Source organism: Takifugu rubripes, chromosome 12 (genome assembly GCF_901000725.2).
Source record: "Takifugu rubripes chromosome 12, fTakRub1.2, whole genome shotgun sequence".
In the NCBI taxonomy this organism is placed as follows: Eukaryota; Metazoa; Chordata; class Actinopteri; order Tetraodontiformes; family Tetraodontidae; genus Takifugu; species Takifugu rubripes.
In genome coordinates, this window is record NC_042296.1 from 8,618,668 (window position 1) to 8,642,715 (window position 24,048).

General features: G+C 47.8%; 3 protein-coding genes across 4 annotated transcripts in view; all 3 read left to right on the top strand.

Moving 5' to 3' along the window:
* Window positions 1–9,900, top strand: part of LOC101078122 (ectonucleotide pyrophosphatase/phosphodiesterase family member 2-like) — an 11,481-nt gene extending 1,581 nt beyond the window's left edge. The window contains 23 exon segments of the mRNA XM_029844556.1: window positions 1,587–1,736; window positions 1,851–1,976; window positions 2,061–2,121; window positions 2,190–2,287; window positions 2,360–2,439; window positions 2,515–2,634; window positions 2,763–2,818; window positions 2,928–2,993; window positions 3,171–3,307; window positions 3,310–3,432; window positions 3,536–3,661; window positions 3,736–3,767; window positions 3,867–3,994; window positions 4,129–4,207; window positions 4,291–4,378; window positions 5,479–5,651; window positions 5,729–5,789; window positions 5,911–6,050; window positions 6,264–6,405; window positions 6,705–6,782; window positions 8,944–9,076; window positions 9,148–9,301; window positions 9,518–9,900. Coding sequence (XP_029700416.1) covers window positions 1,587–1,736; window positions 1,851–1,976; window positions 2,061–2,121; window positions 2,190–2,287; window positions 2,360–2,439; window positions 2,515–2,634; window positions 2,763–2,818; window positions 2,928–2,993; window positions 3,171–3,307; window positions 3,310–3,432; window positions 3,536–3,661; window positions 3,736–3,767; window positions 3,867–3,994; window positions 4,129–4,207; window positions 4,291–4,378; window positions 5,479–5,651; window positions 5,729–5,789; window positions 5,911–6,050; window positions 6,264–6,405; window positions 6,705–6,782; window positions 8,944–9,076; window positions 9,148–9,301; window positions 9,518–9,712 — 2,546 coding nt within the window. The 3' untranslated portion in view covers window positions 9,713–9,900.
* Window positions 9,901–10,181: 281 nt separating this feature from the next.
* Window positions 10,182–14,128, top strand: LOC105418594 (DEP domain-containing mTOR-interacting protein-like). 2 transcript variants are annotated; one of them, XM_011618392.2, is made up of 6 exons: window positions 10,182–10,995; window positions 11,404–11,511; window positions 12,795–12,917; window positions 13,095–13,165; window positions 13,242–13,346; window positions 13,609–14,128. In XM_011618392.2, the coding sequence occupies exons 2-6, from the start codon at window positions 11,493–11,495 to the stop codon at window positions 13,735–13,737; spliced, it is 447 nt and encodes a 148-aa protein (XP_011616694.1). In that variant the 5' UTR covers window positions 10,182–10,995; window positions 11,404–11,492; the 3' UTR covers window positions 13,738–14,128. The 2 variants fall into 2 exon arrangements, with proteins under 2 accessions (XP_011616694.1, XP_029700487.1); XM_029844627.1 differs by having other exon boundaries at window positions 10,182–12,917.
* Window positions 14,129–14,660: 532 nt separating this feature from the next.
* LOC101077898 (zinc fingers and homeoboxes protein 1-like) lies at window positions 14,661–22,563 on the top strand. The gene is given in 8 exon segments (XM_003977253.3): window positions 14,661–15,015; window positions 17,252–17,692; window positions 17,807–18,412; window positions 18,647–18,773; window positions 18,851–19,285; window positions 19,287–20,054; window positions 20,162–20,293; window positions 20,395–22,563. Coding segments are annotated over 7 exon segments (2,772 nt in total). The 5' UTR covers window positions 14,661–15,015; window positions 17,252–17,345; the 3' UTR covers window positions 20,752–22,563.
* The last annotated feature ends 1,485 nt before the right edge of the window (window positions 22,564–24,048 follow it).

Below are 24,048 nucleotides of genomic sequence, written 5' to 3' on the forward strand. Positions count from 1 at the left end.
TAATTCTAACAATTTAAACTTGTTATATTTTTGATCTTATATAAAACCATTGCAGAGATTGCCGTGGCGCAGTAGTGTTAGCACATTAGCATCAGAGTTTAGGTGTTCCTGTGGGTCCCTTCTGTCTCAAAATGCAGTGGTGGGGTCCGTGATCATGAACTGTACCTTCAACCCCCCCTGGATGGGTCACCAGTTCATCGCAGGGCTCTATATCAGCATTTGTGGTTTCGGTACCTTGCTCACGGGTACCTGGGCAGTGCTCTGAAGGTTTGAGCCCCTAAACACTGAGCAGAGATGACGTTGTCACAACCAGTGTGGGACAGAATGCCTTGAGGCTGTTGACGTTAGGGTACGGACCCCAGTGTTCTGTCAGTTTCTGCTACCTATCAAAGTGCTACTCTGACTCTGCACATGTGCAGTAACCAGAGGCTCAGGTGGTTATTACACACACGGGAGTTGAGATGGACATTAGGTTGCATATTGTCTTTGGTCTCGAACAAAAAGATTGGAGAGTTAAAAGTGCACTTGCATGTGGTCTTGCATGTTTTCCGCATGATTCGATTTTTGTCTCAAATCGTTAGCATCGCTCCTCGATCCGTTAGCTTCCCTGCAAAATAGATGGAGACAAGTAATTAATTGTGGATGCTGAGACTGAATGCTTTTTTATTTGTCAACGTATCCTGCATCAGAGCTACACTTGGGATGTTTTTGACAAATCAAATTTGGTGAATAATCCTTTATTATACACAATTTGATCATTTGTGTCAGATGTTATACTCGTATGAGTGCGTTAAATCTTGGGAGCTGTATTTGATGGGGCGCCGTCAGACTATCAAAATCTGCTCCCCACATATTGATTCAAATATGGGGAAAAAAATGTACAAGATTAGCAAATAAACATACACAACAGAGGCAAAACTAGACAAGGCAGCAGAAATTGACACAACAAGCCGAATGACCGAATGCTTGAATACCCTCGGTTAGACTCACTGTCCTCAACGCTCTGTCCCTTACTTTCATATCTGGCAACTTTACCACGTCATCAATACCACAAATTATTGCGTGAATTGCGTATTATCCTCTACACTGGCTACACTGTTGCACCTGTCTTGTCTCTTATCTACTCACAGTCATTTTTGTGAACTCGTTTTGCTGATCTCACCAGTCGCCCTACCTGCAAAACTCATATTGTTAAATAACACTGATACTATGAATTAATCAATGTGAACTTTTTTATCGGACATGTTTGGGTGCAGAAGGAACGATCGTATCCCTTTGGTTGATCTTGCAGGCGGCATTGTGTGGCAGTAAATATACAATCAAAGATGGTCGACCAGTCCTAATGTTGCCACAGCGCCACCGCCCCTACTGGCGGCTTTGTGTAACTGCAGACACATGTAACTGAAATCACAACAGGGAAAGAAAGTTTTGACTGAAAATGGGGTTGTGTCTGGTTTTCTCTGGGTTCTCCAGTCTCAGGGTAACCGGAGACTCTTAATGTTTCCTCAGTGGTGGTGAAGTGGCCTGGCTGGAGACCAGCTCAGGATGTAGCCTGAACACTGCACGTTTGTCTCTCCTCCCTCTAGTTGTTTCTCAGTGGGTCAGCTCAGCTGGGTCATGCAAAGGAAGGTGCTTCGAGCTGGAGGAGGCCAAACCTCCAGGATGCAGGTGTGACAATCTGTGTAAAACCTACTACAGCTGCTGCTCCGATTTTGATGATCACTGCCTGAAAACAGGTGAGTCTGGTCCTCTGGCCCATCCACTAACTACTAGCTGTTTCACATCTATGTCCATTAGAGTTGATCGTGAGTTGGTGTGTGCGTGTGTGTGTGTGTGTGTGTGTGTTCCAGCGCGAGGATTCGAGTGTTCTCAGGATCGCTGTGGGGAGCAGAGGAGCGAAGACCATGCGTGCCACTGCTCAGACGACTGTCTGGCAAAAGGAGACTGCTGCTCCAACTACAAGTCTGTCTGTAAAGGTAAGAACTCTCCCACCTTCCTCATAGTTGGACAACTGTCCCAGACGTCATGGACATGAATCTGTGCTGATGTCTCCATCTGAGGCGAGACTTCATGGGTGGACGGTGACTGTGAGGAAATCAAGAGGGCCGAGTGTCCTGCAGGGTGAGTGTGAAGCGGTCTTTAACCGCGGTGTCCTGTAGGGCTGTTCTCATGAATGCGTCTCTGCTTAGCTTCATCCGTCCACCCCTCATCATGGTGTCCGTGGACGGCTTCAGAGCCTCCTACCTAAACAAGGGCAAATCGGTCATCCCGAACATCAACAAACTCAGTACGTCGGCTTCAGTCGTGATATGGAACTGTGCTTCTCTTGAGCATGTTAACAGCTGTGCTGTTGCCATAGGAACATGTGGGACATCAGCGCCATACATGCGACCAGTTTACCCATCAAAGACCTTCCCCAACTTATACACTCTGGCCACAGTAAGACCCGTCTGCCCAGTTCTTCCCTCTGCACCCTCGACGCACGCGTGAGCCGTTGCTCTGCTGTGTCTCCAGGGTCTCTACCCAGAGTCCCACGGCATTGTGGGAAACACCATGCACGACCCCGTCTTCAATGCCACGTTCAGCCTGCGCACGAGAGAGAAGCTGAACCACCGCTGGTGGGGGGGGCAGCCTGTGAGTGACCTGCAGCTCTTTCACACGGTTCTTTGAACCAGAGGGAACATTTAAGCGACACATTTGGCAGAGAATCGTCACAACAGACTTTGGAATGTGTCGTGAAAGAAGGACGACCTGTTTTACAGATCTGGATCACAGCCGAGGAGCAGGGAGTCAAAGCAGGAACGTTCTTCTGGCCCTGGTACCGAAGATGCTGCTGGAATATGATTTATTTAATCATCAGGATCTTTGTTTGCTCGGGTGTTTGGTGAATAAAGGGTGATTTCTAAAGCAGACGTCCTCTCCTGCAGGGTTATTCCTCTGGAGAGAAGGATCCTGACCATCTTGCACTGGCTCCATCTGCCTGATGATGAGAGGTAAATAAAGTCCTCACCAGGCCGTGACTGTGAGGAGACGCAGTCACTGCTGTCAGTTCTGGGGTCAGTGAGCTGGACAGGCTCAGCACTGAGTTGAGACATCTGCTGCCAGAAGATGAACAGCGATTCCCGGTGAGCACGATTCACAACCGCTGTGACTGCGTCTCGTCTCTGCAGGCCGTACGTGTACGCCGTCCACTCAGAACAGCCCGACACCTTCGGACATCGACTGGGACCGCTCAGCAGTGAGGTGAGTGGGTCCGCTTGCTGGCAGACACGGGCTCGTCCATCCGTCCGCCTGTTTCATGCTGTTGTTTGGCTGGTATGCAGCTGGACAACCCTCTGAGGGAGCTGGACAACGTGATCGGTCATCTGATGAACGGACTGAAGCAGATGGACTTGCATCGCTGTGTCAATGTCATTGTCGTAGGAGACCACGGTACCACACGTCCTCTTCTGGGACGTCCTGACTGAGGACAGACTGATTCAGGTGTTCCATAAATAATCAGACTGTCGGATAATGCTTGTTTGACATGTCTCAGGTATGGAGGAGGCTCACTGCGATTGGACAGAGTTCCTCAGCAACTACCCTCTCAACATCGATGAGATCACTCTGATCCCAGGATCACTGGGCAGGATACGACCCCGTGACCCCAAATCCACCACGTGTAAGACAAGACGGAGCAGCTTAAATAGTGTCTTTACACAGTCGATTGATTTCATGTGAAATTTTGCTCCTCAGATGACCCAGAAGTGGTGGTGGCAAACCTGACCGTGAGTATGACAGGAAACACAGTGTGTGTGTGTGTGTGTGTGTGTGTACGTGTGTGTGTGTGTGTGTGTGTGTGTGACATCAACTGCTGCCTTTTTTAGTGCAAAATGCCGACTCAGCACTTTAAGCCGTACCTGAAGCAGCATTTACCCAAGAGGCTTCACTATGCCAACAACCGCAGGATTGAGGATGTGCAGTTGCTCATGGACAGGAAGTGGCATATCGCCAGGTGACCACTGTGTGTGAGGTTTCTTTGCAGTGTTGTCTTCCACCTGTGTTAATCTTTGTGTTCTCCTAAACACAATTATGATACAAACAAAGGCTCATGTAAAGCAAAGACTGAGGTTTGTGTGTGTGTCTTAGAAAAGCTCCAGAGAAACCAAGAACTCGCTGCGGTTTCTTTGGTGACCACGGCTTTGACAACATGTTGAAGAGCATGAGGGTAGTTGACCTGACATCCTTCCTCCTGTTGTATTTGTGATCTTCTGAATCTGTCGATCAGGACTTCTTCTTGTCTTTGTACAGACCATTTTCATGGGTCACGGGCCCAGTTTCAAGTTCAAGAAAAGCGTTCCAGAATTTGAAAATATAGAACTGTACAATGTCATGTGTGGTGAGGCTGAATTACATTTATTTGTTTCAACATTGTGTGACATTTAAATATGAATAAGTGTAAAATTAAGAAATAACCCAGTTCATTCTAGACAGCTGCAGTGAAACCAGAGTCTCTGATTCTGTCTGATTCTCTCTGATACTTCATGATTCTCTCTGATTCTTCATGATTCTCTCTGATTCTTCATGATTCTCTCTGATTCTTCATGATTCTCTCTGATTCTCCCTGATTCTTCATGATTCTCTCTGATTCTTCATGATTCTCTCTGATTCTTCATGATTCTCTCTGATTCGTCATGATTCTCCTTGATTCTTCATGATTCTCCCTGATTCTCCCTGATTCTTCATGATTCTCTCCAATTCTTCATGATTCTCTCTGATTCTTCATGATTCTCTCTGATTCTTCACGATTCTCTCTCCGATTCTTCATGATTCTTCATGATTCTCCCTGATTCTTCAGGATTCTCTCTGATTCTTCATGATTCTCTCTGATTCTTCATGATTCTCCCTGATTCTTCATGATTCTCCCTGATTCTCCCTGATTCTTCATGATTCTCTCCAATTCTTCATGATTCTCTCTGATTCTTCATGATTCTCTCTGATTCTTCACGATTCTCTCTCCGATTCTTCATGATTCTTCATGATTCTCCCTGATTCTTCAGGATTCTCTCTGATTCTTCATGATTCTCTCTGATTCTTCATGATTCTCCCTGATTCTTCATGATTCTCCCTGATTCTCCCTGATTCTCCTTGATTCTTCATGATTCTCCCTGATTCGTCATGATTATCCTTGATTCTTCATGATTCTCCCTGATTCTCCCTGATTCTTCATGATTCTCTCTGATTCTTCATGATTCTGTTGGATCCACTATCAGATCTCTTCTTCTCTGCTGTGATGCTGCATTAACGAGGCCAAATACTCTCTGCCTTGTGCCAGTGACATTCATTAAGTTAAATAACAATTACTGTTTCTTCATTTCTATATAATCATTTTATGATTATGATTAATCTGCAGTTTAATTGAGTTCAGATATTGATTTTAATCTGAGTTTATGCCAGAATGTCCTGATATAAGATCAAACAGACCTCTTTGTGTCTCAGACTTGTTGGGGTTAAAGCCAGCGCCCAACAACGGCACACACGGCAGCCTGAACGACATGCTGAAGGTGCCCGTCCACCATCCCAGCATGCCAGAGGAAGTGACATCACCAGCGCCCACATCCAGGTCTGATCCAGCTCTGATCCAAGACCTGGGCTGCAGCTGTGACGATGAGGTGACTGACGTCGCGCCTGTATCGGCTGATCGGATTTCCTTTCCTGAGGATAAAATAATCCGATTTTCCTGTTTCAGAACAAAGTGGAGCAGGACATTGAAGCCTTCAGTCCTCCAGCAGATGGATTCTACACCTACAGTCAGTTCATCTCACATTTAATCAACAGCAGCAACTGGAAGAGCCCAACGAGCCAAAAGACCTGTGTGTGTGTGTGTGTGTGTGTGTGTGTGCGTGTGTGCGTGTGTGTGTGTGCGCGCAGACAGCACACATCTGCCCTTTGGTCGCCCAGCTGTGATGTTTGATACTCAGTACAGTTTGCTTCATCATGTGGACTTCATCAGTGGATACAGCAAAGAGCTGGCTATGCCTCTGTGGACGGCATACACACTGCTAAAACAGGTACACACACACACACACACACACACACACACACACACACACACACAGCAGGCACGTTTACTCGGCACCTTGAGCGTGACGGAGGCCAGTGAGCCAAACAAGAACATGTAGGACAAACAGGAAACAGGCAGCAGCTGCACACATGGATGCGTTTTAACACCACAAATACACAAAAAAAAAAATGTTGTTTCCAGAAAAGTCTGTGTTTCCCAGGAGGACGCGACTCCAGTTCCCGAGCTTTCTGCCGGTGCTCAGTGTGTTCGGGCCGATCCGAGAGTGTCAGCTGACCACAGCCAGAAGTGCAGCGCCTACAGTCACAACAACCACCTGACCTACGGCTTCCTGTTCCCTCCAGGTAAACACCTGTCGATGTCACTGTGACGTCATGTGTTTTTAGTGTTGAAGACTGAAATAACATGTGACTGTAACGACGGAGAGGTCCAGGGATCCACTGCTGGTCCTGATTTAATCAGTATTTAGAGCAACAACCTCATTCTCATCCAGAGTGCAGTCATTTTAACTTAACTTAACCGTATTTTAACTTAACTGCTGCTGTTATTTCTAGATTTCCCAAAGGGATGAGTAGTCAAACCGGCCTTCCATCCCTAAAAAGCAGCGACTGATTGTTATACGTCTGTACTGCTTTGTCGGCAGACTTGGCGACATCGCCGGAGTCCAAGTATGACGCTTCGCTCATCACCAACACCGTGCCGATGTATCCGGCCTTCCAGAGTGAGTTTAATCCTGGACATTGGATCCAACCACTAACCAAAGAGGTCACGTCAGCTCAGCTCCTGTCGTTTATTCAGAACATCGACGTGTTTGTCTTCTTCACAACGGCAGCAACAGCGAATACATGTCAGCACAACCACTTCAGTGTTTGTTTTACAGGGAACCTCTAAAGGTACCCTGGTAAAATCCCTCCCCACATTCATCTAATTCATCTAATCTCACCAGATGACTTTTAAGGTCATCTTTTAAGGTGGCGTCTCACCAGATGACTTTTATGATACTACACAGCAAATAAAGGACAGAAACGCGGTGATGTCACGGCTGAGTGGGGACAGCCTGACACCAATTGTTCCTGCAGACAGAGGACACTTATCAGGAACAAACGTGTCGGCTCGTTACACAAACGATCATTGTCTCAGAGGACACAGCAGAATTGATGTCTCCTCACTTTAGTCGTCCTCACAATGACAGTAGACACTTGGAAAAACTGTTGGAGGTGTTATTAATACTGCGGGGTTATTAACACTATTGTGAGTGTTAATACTGTTGGAGGTGTTATTAATACTGCGGGGTTATTAACACTATTGTGAGTGTTAATACTGTTGGACTTATTATTACTATTGTGGTTGTTTGCAATTATCGATAATTCTGCAGTATTACAGTTAAGAGGTGTTAATAATGTTAGATTTAATAATACTGTTGGGTGTTAATAATGTTGGAGTCATTAATAATGTTGGACTTATTATTAATGTTGGGGGTGTTAATAATGTTGGAGTTATTAATAATGTTGGACTTATTATTAATGTTGGGTGTTAATAATGTTGGAGTTATTAATAATGTTGGACTTAGTAATAATGTTGGACTTAGTAATTATGTTGGAGTTATTAATAATGTTGGACTTAGTAATAATGTTGGACTTATTATTAATGTTGGGGGTGTTAATAATGTTGGAGTTATTAATAATGTTGGACTTAGTAATAATGTTGGACTTATTATTAATGTTGGGTGTTAATAATGTTGGAGTTATTAATAATGTTGGACTTAGTAATAATGTTGGACTTAGTAATTATGTTGGAGTTATTAATAATGTTGGACTTAGTAATAATGTTGGACTTAGTAATAATGTTGGAGTTATTAATAATGTTGGACTTAGTAATAATGTTGGACTTATTATTAATGTTGGGGGTGTTAATAATGTTGGACTTATTAGTGTTAATAATGTTGGAGTTATTAATAATGTTGGACTTAGTAATAATGTTGGACTTATTCATAATGATGTAGTTGTTATTGCAGTTAGGGTTGTTAATAATGGTGGAGTTATTAATAATGGTGGAGTTATTCATACTGTTGAGGTTGTTATTGTTGCGGGTGTTAATACTATTGGAGGTTTTAATACTCTTGGAGTCATTCATATTTTTGGAGTTATAAATACTATTGGAGGTGGTAATACTGTTGGAGTTATTCATATTTTTGGAGTTATTCATACTGTTAGCATTGTTATTACTGTTGGGGGTGTTAATATTGTTGGGGTCATTAATAAAGTTGGACCTATTTTTCCTGTTGGGGATGTTAATACTGTTGGAGTTATTAATATTGTTGGACTTAGTAATAACGTTGGACTAATAATGCTGTTAGTTTTGCAGTTAGGGTTGTTAATAGTGTTGGAGTTATTAATACTGTTGACCTGATTAATTCTGTTGGGGGTGGTCATACTGTCAGCATTATTATTACTGTTGGGGGTGTTAATATTGTTGGTGTTATTACTACTGATGTAGTTGTTAATACTAAATAATAATGTTTGAGTTATTAAGAATGTTGGAGTAATTAGTGCTGATGGAGCTATCAATACTGTTGGATATCTTAATTCTGTTAGAGTTATTAATATTTTTGGAGCTGGTAATATTCTTGGAGTCATTAATAATGGTGTGAGTGTTCATTGGAGGTAGGGGGTTATTAACAATATTGGAGTTTTTATACTAAGTCATTAATACTTTTGAGGATTTTAATTCTCTTGGGGGTGTTATTACTGAAGGAGTTATTAATACTGCTGTTTGAGTTATTATTACTGATTGGGGTGTTATTATTGTTGAAGTTTGGAAAAGTCTGAGGTGCAGTTTGTCTGACTGTGTGGAGTCTGCTGACAGTGTGTACAATGATGCAGGGATGTGGAGTTACCTACAGGGGGCGCTGCTGAGACGCTACGCAGAGGAAAATAATGGCATCAACGTCCTCAGTGGACCCATATTTGACAACAACTACGACGGCCTCCGAGACCCTGCAGACACGATAAAAGAGTGAGTAGGGATGCACGTGAAACTGCTGGTGCTTTAGTCCAAGTCACAAGCGTGGTGCCATCTGCGTGCAGGTTGTCAGGCGATTCCTTGCTGGTCCCCACCCACTTCTATATGGTGGTCACAAGCTGCCAGGAGGTGAACCGGAGCGTGGAGGACTGTGGTGGTCCTCTCAGGGTCTTTTCCTTCTTGATTCCACACAGACCAGACAACAGCGAGGCCTGTGATGTGAGTGTTGTCCACTAGGAGGTGTTTACAGCCCCTGCGGGATGGATTTTTATTCTGCATCATTGATTTCCTGTCTTGCTCCGAGTTCAAATGATAAAATAAAAATGGGGGAAAAAGCTGAGCAGCTTTTAATATTGACTCCATCCCTTTTCTTCCTTTGAGATTAGAAAATGCTTTCCTGGACATGGTTCACACCCGTTTCCTGTTTCTCTACAGAGTGCTAAGGATGAGTCTAAGTGGGTGGAGGACCTGCTGAAGCTCCACACCGCCCGGGTCCGAGACGTGGAGATCCTGACAGGCCTGGACCTGTATCGCTCCACCAACCTGACCTACACCAGCACCCTCAGCCTCAAAACCCACATGCACACCTTTGACAGCGACGACTCAGAGACACCCGCACACAGGAAGTAGATCTTTGTCCCAGTGGACACGGAGCCTTGTGTCTGTCTGTCCGTACATACGTTGTTATTCTATATATTATTCTAACTGAGGCTCCTTTGCTGTAGCAACATTGTCCCTCTTAATGAACCTCTGTTTCACTCGTCTGTGTATTATTAGTGGTAATAAAAGTCTGGGAGCTGAACCCAACCTGAACGTCATGCATGTCAGAAAATGGCTGATTTGGTTTTGATCTTTTTGATTTCCAGTTGAGACATTTGGGGCTGTTTAAAACGAGCGTCTTCTTCAGGCCGGTATCATTTATTTACCTGCGACGTTTGTTCATTAACCTGCCTCGTTGGCTTGGCTCCAGTTGTTGTTCCTCCTCAAATGTCCAACAACATCTCCATCCTTCATCTTTTCCCTGTCATTTTTTTAGTATCAGAATTTAGAACGTGTGTGTGTGTGTGTGTGTGTGTGTGTGTGTGTGCGCATGTGTGTGTGTGTGTGTCTTAACTCTTCGGTGGTTTCAGTAAATCCACATCTGAAGCAGAACTTCAGTCTCTTTTCAGCCCTTAAAATTCATGCCACACAGATCAAAGACAGATGATCAAAGAGAACCTTGAGCACAGAAATATTTCTCAAGGTTTATAAGTGGGATTATCTGTGATCTTGACACAAACTCACCTGGAGCTCTAAAAGAGTCACTTTTATACGTTCTTCTCTTTATCTCTGTAAACACTCAGAAGTGTAACCAGTTTTCATCACGTTAAATTAAAACGTCACAACTGCAGTCCAACTCTGGACATTCTGAGGTTATTTTCTCATCTAATTTTAACATTTTAATCAGTTAATTTTAAGCTTAAAAAGCTTAAAAGATCAAGGTCAGTTATTAAATAGCAAAATGTAGTTTTCATGGGAAAAGGCTCTAAATTCCCTTAAATCAACTTTCTCTTCCACAGAGGATCAGACGATTTTCTATCCCAGATGGTTTCTATGGTGACAAAAATTCTTTGTATGAGTTCGGAAGTTAAATCAGGCTGAAGTTAGCAACGATGCTAACATTAGCAAGCAATGAAATACACATTAAAAATATTCCAGCACATTTCACATCCTTCCTGTCAGTCCGTCTTTTGTAGGATCCTGATTTTTATCGGCTCCCTGGACGGTGTTGAACTCTCAGCTGTTCTCATTGACTCCGACGGATGGAAATATCTCTCACCTTTGTTCGTCCATCGGAGCAGAAACTCATCTTTTCTCTTCCTCCTGAGCTGCAGCCCTCTCACGGTCTCCTTGGTAACCAGACTGTTGCTCAGGTAGATCTAGAGAACCGAGCAGCTGTCGCTTCAACGCTGCCGTCAGCGTTAACGCGTCAGGCTGAAGCAACATCTTCCTGCTGAATATGAACTCATAACTGTTAACTTTGTCCCTTTAAGGCCCCCATACTGTCGGACAGACTGTTTATGTGTCGGTGTCAAAACACGCATCAAAACTCAGTTTCATGATATAACGGATGTGACGCGTTTAACATTGAATGTTATTTTGTTAAATGTTTCAACTTTAGACAGACGACAGACATTTGTCTCCCATTACCCAGTTTTTTTGTTCACTGGTTTAATATTTAGCTCTCCCTCCCTCTCTCTCTCTCTCTCTCTCCCCATCTCTCTCTCCCTCACACACACACACACACACACACACACACACACACTCTTCTCTGTAAGCAGGAAGTGGATCTTGCCCAGAGCAGCTGATGACGATCTAAACTGGAGGTTTCTACGTTTGTCACTGAGCAGATCAGCCAGGACGAGGACAGATGGGACCTCGTACAGCAGGTAAGAAACAGACTGAGAGATTATCACCGTGACGACGAGCATAAAACCCTCAACAACGTTACAGCAATATGAGCAAAATTCCATTTGTGATTTTGGTACCAAAGTTACTCAAAGTCTTTTCTTTCCCTCAACAGAGCTTTTTTTTTAATAGAAATTGAGTCAAATGTTAGCAAAATGAGCAGCTTCTCGTTTCTATAGCAACCGTGTCAAAGTTCCCTGTGGTGGTGGAGAAGATGTGATCAGTGATCACACAAAGGTCTGGTGGACTCAGGTGGTAGAAGAGCACCAGGAGAGGTTAATAGTGAGAGTAAGAACATTTCACATGCACAATGTGAAAGGACTGAACCTGATCGGGGGGAAAAGCTTCAGTCTGGGGGGCATAAAGACTCTGGAGCGATCAAACGTGGTCTGATGGGTCCAGATTTACCCTGTTCCAGAGGGATGGGGCATCAGGGTAAGAACAGCGGCAGATGAAGCCATGCTCCCATCGTGTCTAGTGTCTACTGGACCAGCCTGGGGGACAGAGCTCTGATCTGGGGCTGCTGGTCCAGGTTCAGCAACATTATGGGCCCAAAGAATGAGGTCAGACTACCTGAAGATCCTGAACGGCCAGGTTCCTCCATCAGTGGAGGTCTTCCCTGATGGCACAGGCATACTGACAATTCCAGGATTCCTGGGGCTCAGATAGTGAGAGGTGGATGGGCCACCAGAGTCCAGACCTCAGCCCCCCCTGAGAACCTTTGGGATGTGCTGGAGAAGCTTTGCCCAGTGGTCCGACTCTCTCCTCATCAGTACAAGAACCGGGTGGGGATATGACGCAACACTGGATGGAAATAATCCGTGTGTGTCGCGATCAGAACTGAAGGTGGTCCAACATTAAAGTCTGACCTTTGGTGGCCAGATCTGACGTCTACGAAGGGCCATAAAAAGTGAATAAAAGCACCAACCAGACATGGTTCCTGACTCCAGGGATGTCTGTGCAGCGGCAGTTGCCACGGTTACTGTGAAATCTTATTCTGACTGGAAGATAAAGAAACTGTGATGAGGTGTTTATTTTATGGCTATTCCTGTGTTTTCTTGCCATGTAGTGAAGATTAAAATGCTATTATGATGGAGGGATGAAAGTAGAGGGATCAGCCGGAGCGCCCCCTGCTGGCTGATACTGGATATGACGTTTTCAGATGAGGAAAAGTTGCTCTCTTCTTCTACTCCATCACGAACCCTCGTCTTGTCCTGTCTGTGAGGACCAACCTTGATGACCTCTGTCTGTTCTGTCTCTGCAGGTGGGCCTCAGGGAGGAGCTCGTCTGAGGAGCCACAGTGACGGCAGCAGATACGGTGGGCGGAGCCTTGGACCACACAGCCATTCACAGCCTTCATCCTCAATTCTGTCAAACCCCAAATCAGGTGAGATCACGAGTTTCCTGGCGGTCTAGAACTCAACTGTTCCTGGGCTGCACGATTGTCCATGAGTGCAGCACCTTGAGCAGGTTTGGACAGACGTCATCAGACATGGATGCTGGACCCAGCCGCCAGGGGGCTGTTTCAGCTGCTGTTGATGCTTCAGGAGTGTTTGTTGTGTAGTGTTGAAGAGACCTGTGAGCACAGAGGAGCTGCAGAGACCAGGAGGCCGCTACGTCAGGAAGAGCTTCACAGTGAGTCCAAATAGCCTCCATCATCACCTGGCTAAGAACCACAAAATCACCACTTCTGCGTCGCTTCTCCTCTGAGGTCGTGAGCGACGCTGTCGGTTGGGGGTTCGTGGTTCGAGGAAACGGCCCGTGTCACATCCAGGCTGTGGAGCCCAGCGGCCCGGCTGCTGCCGCTGGGCTGAAGGTAGGCATCATGGGAAATGTAGTACGAGGACGTCTACTGGAACTGTAGCTTCATGCTCCGCTTCCCGTTTGTCATTTGGTCCAACTGACCACATGAATTCAGTTGTGTATATGACAAACTCTCAGAGGTCAGAGGGAGGTTCCTGCAGTGATGCCAGCATGTGTGTGGAGGGGAGGAGGACTTGGTGATGATCTCACTGTGGCTGAAGTCCAAACTAATCACCTGACAATGATTTCGCTTCCGATTCTGCTTCGCTTTTCAGGTCCGACAGTTTGTGGTTTCGGTCAATGGACTCAATGTTCTGAGTCTGGACTACAGAACTGTGAGTCACCTGATCCTGACTGGACCCAGAAGTGTGGTGATGGAAGTGATGGAGGAGACGCCGCACTGATGAACACTCACACTCACACACACACGTTTGTTTTTCCATCCAATAGTCAAACAGGAAGCAGGCAGTGATGCCCAATATCAAAAAGAAGTTTCTTGTCTTTTGTGTGATTATTTCTAACTATCATCATAGATTATTTGTGTGAATTTGACTGTTAAAATAGGAACCAGAAACATAAGGACATGTATGTCTGTGTGTGTGGGGGGGGGGATAAAATGAACAGTGTTTTCTAAATAAAATGATTATTTGCATCTAAATCTGATTTATGGGACATTTTAATATCACTAACAAAAGTACTGAAATGAAAACTGTAAAAATGCAAATTACTGCATCAAGTTTACTTGAAATCAAATAAACTGATTATTCTGAATGAATAAAGTCTATTTTTCTTCCAGAGTTTGTGTCTGAGGTTTTTCTGGAGAAGTTAGCACGCTCCTGTCGTTCGTCTATGACGTAAAAACGTTCGCGTCACCAAACGCGACAACATTGAGCTCAGACCGCCATTTCCTTCGACCTTCAAAATAAAACTAAAACTTAACCAGCTGTTGCGCTGTCATTCACACAGCTCTTCGATTATGATTGGTCACAGTCACTGATCTTTTTCGTCAACAAAATTCCTCATCTAGAATCAGAAAGAAAAGATTCTAGCTTTTATTTCAGTCTTTTTACAACCGTCATGAACTTTGAACTCTCGTTCTTCAGATGTCATTCTGGGCCTTTTTGTGACCTGAAATACACTCTTGGAGAAATGTCTGTGGCTCAATTAAAGTCTGATGATGATCTGAAAACTATGACATAAGCATGTCAAATGTGAGAAGTGCAAACTTTCTCACACCACTGCAAATATTTATACCGGTCTGATTTCTTCGCCATTTTGAGTCAACGAGAAATCGTAGTCCGGGTGTTTTATTTTGAAATCTCTAACCGGACGTACTTGTCGGTAGCTGCGTGTTTGTAGCGGCGTTACAGGAAAAATGGCCATCGTCAGTTTCGAAGAACTATCGCTGCCTTCTTTATGAAACTGTCATTTTAAAAACGACACAGCGGCATTAATGATGCGATACGCGGCGACGGCAGCTGGTTGCTGGCTAACCGGCCGAAGTTAAACCGTTTCCCGGACACTCGGGGTGGCTCCGTGCCCGGGCTGAGGCTGATGGGAACGTCGGTATGTTTGGGTAGAAAGGCGGAAGACTGCGTATGAACAGACCCAAGCAGAGATGCTACAACGCTGCAGCCGTTAGCTACACAACCATCAGCGACCAGACCGCGGCCGATGACCCGGTGAGTGAGCGACCTGCCCGCGGCGGTGGTCCGAAACCAGCAGCCTCCTGGCCGCTGCCGCTGGACGGAAGTGACCCGTTAAACAGGGAGGGTGGTTAGCTTAGGTTAGCCAGCAACGTTCGGATATTCTCCACGATATTTGTCTTCTTCAGAGCAAACTGAAGGAGCGGGAGCCGCTCACCTGTTTACATGGGGCCGCCCACCTGTTTACAGGGGCCGCTCACCTGTTTACTGGGGCCGCTCACCTGTTTACTGGGGGCGCTCACCTGTTTACTGGGGCCGCTCACCTGTTTACTGGGGCCGCTCACCTGTTTACTGGGGGCGCTCACCTGTTACCATGGGGCCGCCTCACGCGGTTTACTACTGGGGGCCGCTCACCTGTTATGGGGCCGCCCACCTTTGGGGCCGCTCACCTGTTAACTGGGGCCCGTAACGGGCGAGACACAACCAACACTGTGAACAAGTAAAACTGTGGAGCTGAACACCAGACACCAGCTGGGAGGGTCGTGACACCTCTGTCCACCCTCTCTTCACTGAATCACTCCTCCATCACTCTTCCATTTCACCACCCTCTTCATTCCTTCCATCACTCTTTCAAACCACCCTCTCCTACATCCATCCATCACTCTTCAAACCACCCTCTCACTCCTCCATCACTCTTTCAATCACCCCTCTCATTCCTCATCACTCCTTTCATCACCACCCTCTCACTCCTCCATCACTCTTTCATCACCCCTCTCTCACTCCTCCATCACTCTTTCACCACCCTCTCACTCCTCCATCACTCTTTCATCACCCCTCTCTCACTCCTCCATCACTCTTTCACCACCCCTCTCACTCTTCCATCACTCTTTCACCACCCCTCTCACTCCATCACTCTTTCACCACCCCTCTCTCTCCTCCATCACTCTTTCATCACCCTTCTCTCACTCCTCCATCACTCTTTCATCACCCGTCTCACTCCTCCATCACTCTTTCACCACCCCTCTCACTCCTCCATCACTCTTTCACCACCTCTCTCAATCCTCCATCACTCTTTCACCACCCCTCTCACTCCTCCATCACTCTTTCACCACCCCTCTCACTCCTCCATCACTCTTTCACCACCCCTCTCACTCCTCATCACCACCCCTCTCACTCCTCCATCACTCTTTCATCACCACCCCTCTCACTCCTCCATCACTCTTTCATCACCACCCCTCTCACTCCTCCATCACTCTTTCACCACCCCTCTCACTCCTCCATCACTCTTTCATCACCACCCCTCTCACTCCTCCATCACTCTTTCATCACCACCCCTCTCACTCCTCCATCACTCTTTCATCACCACCCTCTCACTCCTCCATCACTCTTTCACCACCCCTCTCACTCCTCCATCACTCTTTCACCACCCTCTCACTCCTCATCACTCTTTCACCACCCCTCTCACTCCTCCATCACTCTTTCATCACCACCCCTCTCACTCCTCCATCACTCTTTCATCACCACCCCTCTCACTCCTCCATCACTCTTTCACCACCCCTCTCACTCCTCCTCACTCTTTCACCACCCTCTCACTCCTCCATCACTCTTCAGTTCACCACCTACCCCTCTCACTCCTCATCACTCTTTCACCACCCCTCTCACTCCTCCATCACTCTTTTCATCACCCCTCTCTCACTCCTCCATCACTCTTTCATCACCCCTCTCACTCCTCCATCACTCTTTCATCACCACCCTCTCACTCCTCATCACTCTTTCACCACCCCTCTCACTCCTCCATCACTCTTTCATCACCCCTCTCACTCCTCCATCACTCTTTCATCACCACCCCTCTCACTCCTCCATCACTCTTTCATCACCCACCCCTCTCACTCCTCATCACCTCTTTCACCACCCCTCTCACTCCTCCATCACTCTTTCATCCATCACCCCTCTCACTCCTCCATCACTCTTTCACCACCCCTCTCACTCCTCCATCACTCTTTCATCACTCCTCCATCACTCTTTCACCACCCCTCTCACTCCTCCATCACTCTTTCACCACCCCTCTCACTCCTCCATCACTCTTTCACTGCTCATTGTCTCACCACACTCAACAGAAGCTGAATTTCCTCATGAAGCACATTTGTGCCGCGTTAGATGAAGGAACCTTCTTGTAACAGGAAGAAACCGTGACCAGAGCTGTGGAGGAGAAACAGGATGCAGATGTTCAGATCATTATTAACCCACTTTTAACTCGTCTTCTTCTCTTCAGGAGTTAAAGAGAAACAGTCATAGTTTATGGAGCCGCAGCAGGACGCCTCCGTCTGAGAGCAGCTCATCGTGATCACGGCTCGCTGGGCACCAGGATGGCGAGCAGGAGGAAGTCCACGACGCCGTGCATGGTTCCTCCACAGGAAAGCGTCAGCATGGACCAGGAGATGGAGGATCTTTCGGACTCGTCTGACCTGGAGACCAGTAACGGCGTGGCCGCCGTCTCCTCGGGGCCTGTTGGTTTTGTGGAGGAGCCGGTTGAGGACGCGGACCCGGCACAGGTTTCAGACTCCAGCACAGCTGAAGGAGGATACGAGTGCAAATACTGCAGCTTCCAGACGCCGGAGCTGAACCTGTTCACCTTACACGTGGACACGGAGCATCCTGACGTGGTCATCAACACCTCCTACGTCTGCATGGAGTGTGACTACCACACCAGGAGGTACGACTTGTCTGACCTCTGACCTCTGCTGTTACTTCCTGTCCCTGTTGTTCCTTTACTGATGAGACATGTTGACCCTGGATCAGAGGTACTGACCTGTGTGTCTCCGTTCAGCTACGACACGCTGCAGGCCCACAACGCCCGCTTCCACCCAGGTGAGGACAACTTCACGCGTACGATGGTGAAGCGGAACAACGAGACCATCTTCCAACAGACGGTCAACGACCTGACCTTCGACGGCAGCTTCATCAAAGAGGAGGAGGAGGACGAGGAGGACACCAAAGAGGCGTCGAACAGAAGCATCGCCCTCAGCAAGACGCCCATCATGAGGGTCAGGAGCCGACCGGACCCCAAGAAGTTCAGCTCCTCGCTCAGGATGACGATCGATGACGTCATTAAAGTGGAGAGCGAGGACGAAGACGTGAGCACGGAGCCGCCCGCGCTGTCCCCCGCGCCCGTGATTCCCGGCGCCCCCTGCCTGGTACCCGTGTCCGCGCCGCTGCACGCCATCCCTCAGAGCATTGTGGTCAACAGCCCGAACGTGGTGCAGATTAAAGGCGGCGGCGCCGTCCTGCCAGCCGGGACGCTGGCTCAGGTTCTCACGGCCTTGCAGAACCAGCAGAGCAGCACACAGACGCAGCTGCTCATCCCCATCAGCAGCATCCCCACCTACAACAGCGCCATGGACAACAACGTCCTGCTGGTCAGCGCCTACAACAGGTAACTGCACCTGAGGGGGAGGGGCCACAGCATTAGACCTGTAGTCAGCAGGGAGGGGCGGGGCTTATGAAAAATAAAGCTCTCCCATCCCAAACATTTGTTCTCAAAGACCAGAAAAATAAATGATTTTCCGAAACTTTAAGAGCAGAAGCGAAGCGCCATCAGGTCCAGCGAGGAAGAGGCGGTCGGAGGAGGAAGGAGTCGGAATGTTGACTAACGGCTGATGTTCTGCAGGTTTCCGTATCCCTCGGTGACGGAGATCACGGGTTTGTCTTCACAGACCAAGTTCAGCGAGGAGCAGATCAAAGTCTGGTTTTCAGCTCAGAGGCTGAAACACGGCGTCAGCTGGACGCCGGAGGAGGTGGGTCAGTCGGTCTGATGCTGATCACAGTGTATCTGTTTGGTCGCCATGACGCTCGCTGCTCCTCCTCCCTGCAGGTGGAGGAAGCCAGGAGGAAGAAGTTCAACGGCACGGTGCAGGCCGGCCAGCAGACCATCACCGTCATCCCCGCCAACATCGCCGCCAACGGCCTTCAGTCCATCTTTCAGACCTGCCAGATCGTGGGCCAGCCCGGCCTCGTGCTGACTCAGGTGGCGAGCAACGGCAACGCGGTGCCGGTCGCCTCCCCCATCACCCTGACGGTCGCCGGCGTCCCCGGCAACCAGCCCAAGGCGGCGGAGCCGTCGGCGACAGAATCGAAGACGGAGATGTCGGCGGGTGCTTCGCTGGGTTTGGACTCGTCGTCGAGCAAACCGAAGAAGTCGAAGGAGCAGCTGGCGGAGCTGAAGGCGAGCTACGGCCGGAGGCAGTTCGCCACCGAGGAGGAGATCTCACGGCTGATGCAGGTGACCAAACTGTCCAAACGAGCCATAAAAGAAGTGGTTCAGTGACACACGCTACAACCAAAGGAACTCCAGGGACCACCATGCGCTCCTGCTGGGGGAGCACCCTGCCAGCAGAGTGGCAGCAGCGGGAGGCCGAGGAGGACGGAGCGGCGGCGGCGGCCTCGACGACGGCAGCAACGCTGACATCGACACTCCCATCGTCATCGACTCCAGCGACGACGCCAGCGACGCCTCGCCGACTTCCGCCAACGTCCCGGGATCATCCGGCCCCCCCAGTGACCTGCGGGTCAAATTCCGCCACGCTTTTCCTGACTTCACGCCACAGAAGTTCAAGGAGAAGACGCCCGAGCAGCTGCTCGTCCTGGAGGCCAGTTTCCAGAAATCGGACACGCCCTCGGACGAGGAGCTGAGCCGCCTGCGTGCGGAGACCAAGCTGACGCGGCGCGAGGTTGACGCCTGGTTCACAGAGAGGAGAAAAATGTCTTTAGCGTCGCCGCTGAAGGACGTCGACGCGGAAGGGGACAGTCCAAAGATGAAAACCGCATCCTCGTGCTCGGCTCCAGAACGGCAGGCCACGCCCCCTTCCAGCAGGAAGATCCTGAAGAAGACGCCAGAGCAGCTCCACATCCTGAAGAAAGCCTTCGTCCGCACGCAGTGGCCAACGGCGGACGAGTACGAGCAGATGTCGAAGGACACCGGGCTGCCCAGGACCTACATCGTCAACTGGTTCGGAGACACTCGCTACGCCTGCAAAAACAGCAACCTGAAGTGGTTCTACCTCTACCAGAGCGGGAAGGTACAGCAGCTAGGTGGCGCTAGCCGCACGTAGCTGCGCTACAGCGGCGGCGTCCAGGAAGCGCTATGCTAACACAGGATGACGCGTGTTTATGTTGTGTGTTTAAGGTGGACGAAGCTCTAAACGGTGGCACAAAGAACCAGAAGAAGTCCAGGAAGCGTTTCCGCGGGTGGTCCAGGAGGACACGCCGGCCGTACGCCTGCAAACGCTCGCCACAGGGCGGCGCCACCACCATCAAGGTCTGTGCGCAGTAAATTTCTATAAAGTTTGTAAGTGTTTGGTCTCCTGCACCGGAGACGCTGACGTACCGCCATTGAAAAGACAGCGGCTCCCCCTGCAGGTGAAGTCTGGAAAAGAGTTTTTAAAGGACTACTACCTGAAACACCGAACCTTGAACGAGAGGGACCTGGATGACCTCGTGGCCAAGTCCAGCATGAGCTACGAGCAGGTGAGAGACTGGTTCTCCAGGACCACCGGGCGGGCTGAGCAGGGAAAGGAGCTCTTCAGTGAGGAGGACATGGAAGGAGAGGAGGAGGAGGAGGAGGAAGAGGGAGCGGGAGAGCACGCAGACAGTGAAGGAGACATGGAAGTGAAGGAGCAAAGGGAGGAGGCAACTGACAATGACTGCAACAGGGAGGAGGGGGAGGGGGAGGAGAAGATGCAGGAGGAGGTCCAGAGTGCGGAGGAGCAGACCTGAGCTGACAGGTGAGTCGCGTTCGCTCAGGTTTACCGTCAGCAGGTGATGACACGGGGGGACGTCTCCTTTCCACTCTTTCCAGCCCAGCATCACCTGTGGTCGTGGGGGGCGGGGCTTGATTCCGGGCCTTCCTCACTCTCCGTACAGAAATGTTTAGACTAGAGGAAACGGACCTGGCCTGGATGGGACACGGGGTCCAGGGGGCGCCCCCGCAGACCCGCGCTGGATTTGTGCCATTCAGTTTTCTACCGGTTTGTTTTATAGACGGCAAAACCAGTTTTGTAGTTTTTACGGACTGAATCTATTTTCTGGTTATTTACTGTTGGTTCTGCTCAACCTGCAGCTGTTTGGATCCATTCAGAACCAAATTTTACACACTTAGACAGAAATTCCACCTGAAACTTCCTGAGATCAGCCGGTGTATTTTTCCCACAATGCATCTGTGAACTCTGCCAGCAGGAAATAAAGCTGAGCCACGCTTTTAAATGTGTTCCAATAAAGACTTCAGTCGGTAAAACCCACCCCGTTCTATCAGCGCTTCAGTCCTGCAGCACTCAGAGTGACCTGTGAGGCGTTACCACGGCAACGGCACCCACAACAACGGCTGGGTGCAGGTGAAGCTGTTCAGAGTGAAGTTAAGTGCCATTGAAATGTCGATTTGATTTGTTGTGATCATGAATTTGGCGTTTCCTGATGAAAAGTCCAGTATATAATGATGGTGGTGAGGTCGGGAGCCTCGCTCATCCCTCCATCCCTCCAGATTCACTCGCTATCCTGCAGGAACAGACGGGTGATTGTTTAAGATGAAACTCCTTCGGCTCCTTCGGGATTAAACAGGCAACTTTACCTCAACTTTAGTCAGTTAAGCTCCAAACTCGGATTTCTACAGGTTTAAATTCTGCTTGCATGAAAGTACACAACAGTGACTCCTGTTCTGTTTATCGTGGCCACTGAAAGAACTTCTTAACAAGAACTTTTGTGCGTCTGATGAAAAACGGGTGAAAAGTCGAGCAAAACCTTCAGTTTTCAGACACTTTTTGAGCTGTTTTCGTTTGGGTTTTGCTCGTTTGTGTCGCACTTCCTGTTTCCTGAATATGCAAACGCAGAACAATCAGTGACGTCGCACCAGACTGCAGATGCGGAACGCTCTAATCTGTTTTCATGCTTTTACTGACTGGATTTACAGACTTACAGTGTTTGTGTTGACGTATCCCAGTAGCCACTGGGAGACAACAGAGTGCTGGACAGGTCCAGACATGTCCAGGGTCACAGACATTTCAAAGACAGAAGAGTTCCTGCTGGAACCCTGGGGGGGGGGGGGGGCGACAGCGTGACTGAAACAGTCAGCAAAACAGGCATCGAGTCTTTCCTGTTGTTGGAAACCAGCCAGTCAAAGGGAAAGATGAAGGAAAAGTCTGTTTCTTGGTTCTCAGGAAATGTCCAGATGCTTTGTTCTATAATAAACCAGGATGAGTCAAATTCATTTTACTGTAAAAAAAAAAATATATCAAATCCCCAGATCTGATGGAAATGTTGAATTTTATTCCTGAGGTGAAAACAGACCTCACCTGACTGACCTGTTTCCAGCCAGTAAAATTGAGGAAGGTCTCAGCTGTGATTAATTCCACGTTTCCAGGGAGAATCTGAAGCAGCGGGATGATTCCAGTTCATAAAGACTCATATCAGACGCTTCTTCAGTTAAAAAACTTTGTGTTCTTTAAAAATTTTGACAGCCAAATGTTTTTAGTCTCTAATTTATTGTATCTGGATCTTTCTGTCTGTAAGCATAAATAAAAGGTGAACTCGTTCAGACTGGCGCTTCATGATCATTGATCTGATTTTCAGTTAATGTTTTAAACTTTTCTTTACTATCAGTTATGGGTTCAGTTCAAGACCAAATAGAAAATAACCAGTTTTCGTTTTTATCAGAATTTTTACTTTTAAAAAGATCATTTTTAAGGTTTTTACCTTCGGGCCTGCAGGTGGCGCTACGGCGCCCACGTGGTGTAAAGACACGAAGAAGAGTCGAGAGGATCCAAGATGGCGCCGCCCGAGTGGCGGTTTCAGAAACGACGGAAGTTTCGACGTCCAGCCTTTTTTGCTGCAAATAAACTAATACCAAGAACTTTATTATCGTGATAACGAAAGGTTTTCATTAACTACGTAAAACAATCGTGAACATACTGGAAGCGTCGTCTCTGCCGCTACTTTTCCCGTCCAGAAACGTGTACAACGCTCCATTTTAATCTTTTCGGTATCTGCAGGAAACAAAATCATGTTTTGCATCGATAATTATCAAACCCTTTTTTAATTATTATTCTTCCAAAATCACACCAACGTTGTAGACTAAAAATTCAGAAGAAAAACTCTAAATCTCTTGTAATACTGAGATCAGACAGCAGAGGGCGGCATCGGCCCACAATCACTGACGTCAGGTTAAACCGGTCTGGGGTCAGTTTGCGGTAGTACCCACTCACTTCACCCCCCCCAAAACACACACACACACACAGTTTGTATAACTGAACTTGAAGGTTCGTCTGTTCACACCTGTACAGGTAAAGACTCAGTATCACTGTCCAGCTACCAGTCTGACCATCTATGACCTTTGAACTCTGCCCCTCCATGACATCTCCTAAAATGAAGGGGTCAAACATTTGATCACTTCTGAGACGTTGTCATCAATAAAGGAATCCTGAATGAGGTTGTTTTGATGGTCCAGAACCTTCTCGTGGTGGGCGAGCGAGCATGTGATGTATAGAGAGAGAGAGAGAGAGAGAGACTGCTGCTGTGGGTCATTCTGAGGACACGAACACACACACACGCACACGCACACACACGCACACACACACACACACACACACACACGGCCTACATATCTGGCTGAGTGGCTGCACGCAAACCCGACTGCAGCACCAACAGGCAGCTGCTGCAGCTGAGAGGGGGCGGAGTCAGGGGGGTCCTCATATGACCTCACGTCCACCTAAAGCTAAACTGCTAACAGTAGCGTTTTCAGCAGGCTAGCAGCGGCGTTAGCATCTGTAACACACTGAACAACTCTAAAAGTTACACTTCACACACAAATTTTAGCACTGTTTCCATGGTTTCACTCAAACTTCTGTCCAATCACAAAAGAGCTGATCCGAGAACCTGCTGGGGATCAAACCACAAACATAAAACAGGAAATAGATACTTTTAGGCTGATTACTGACGAATAAAAACACAATTCTGGGCTCCTCAACATGGTTGTTAACCTGCTGCTAATATGGTAGTTAACCTGCTGCTAACATGGTTGTTAAC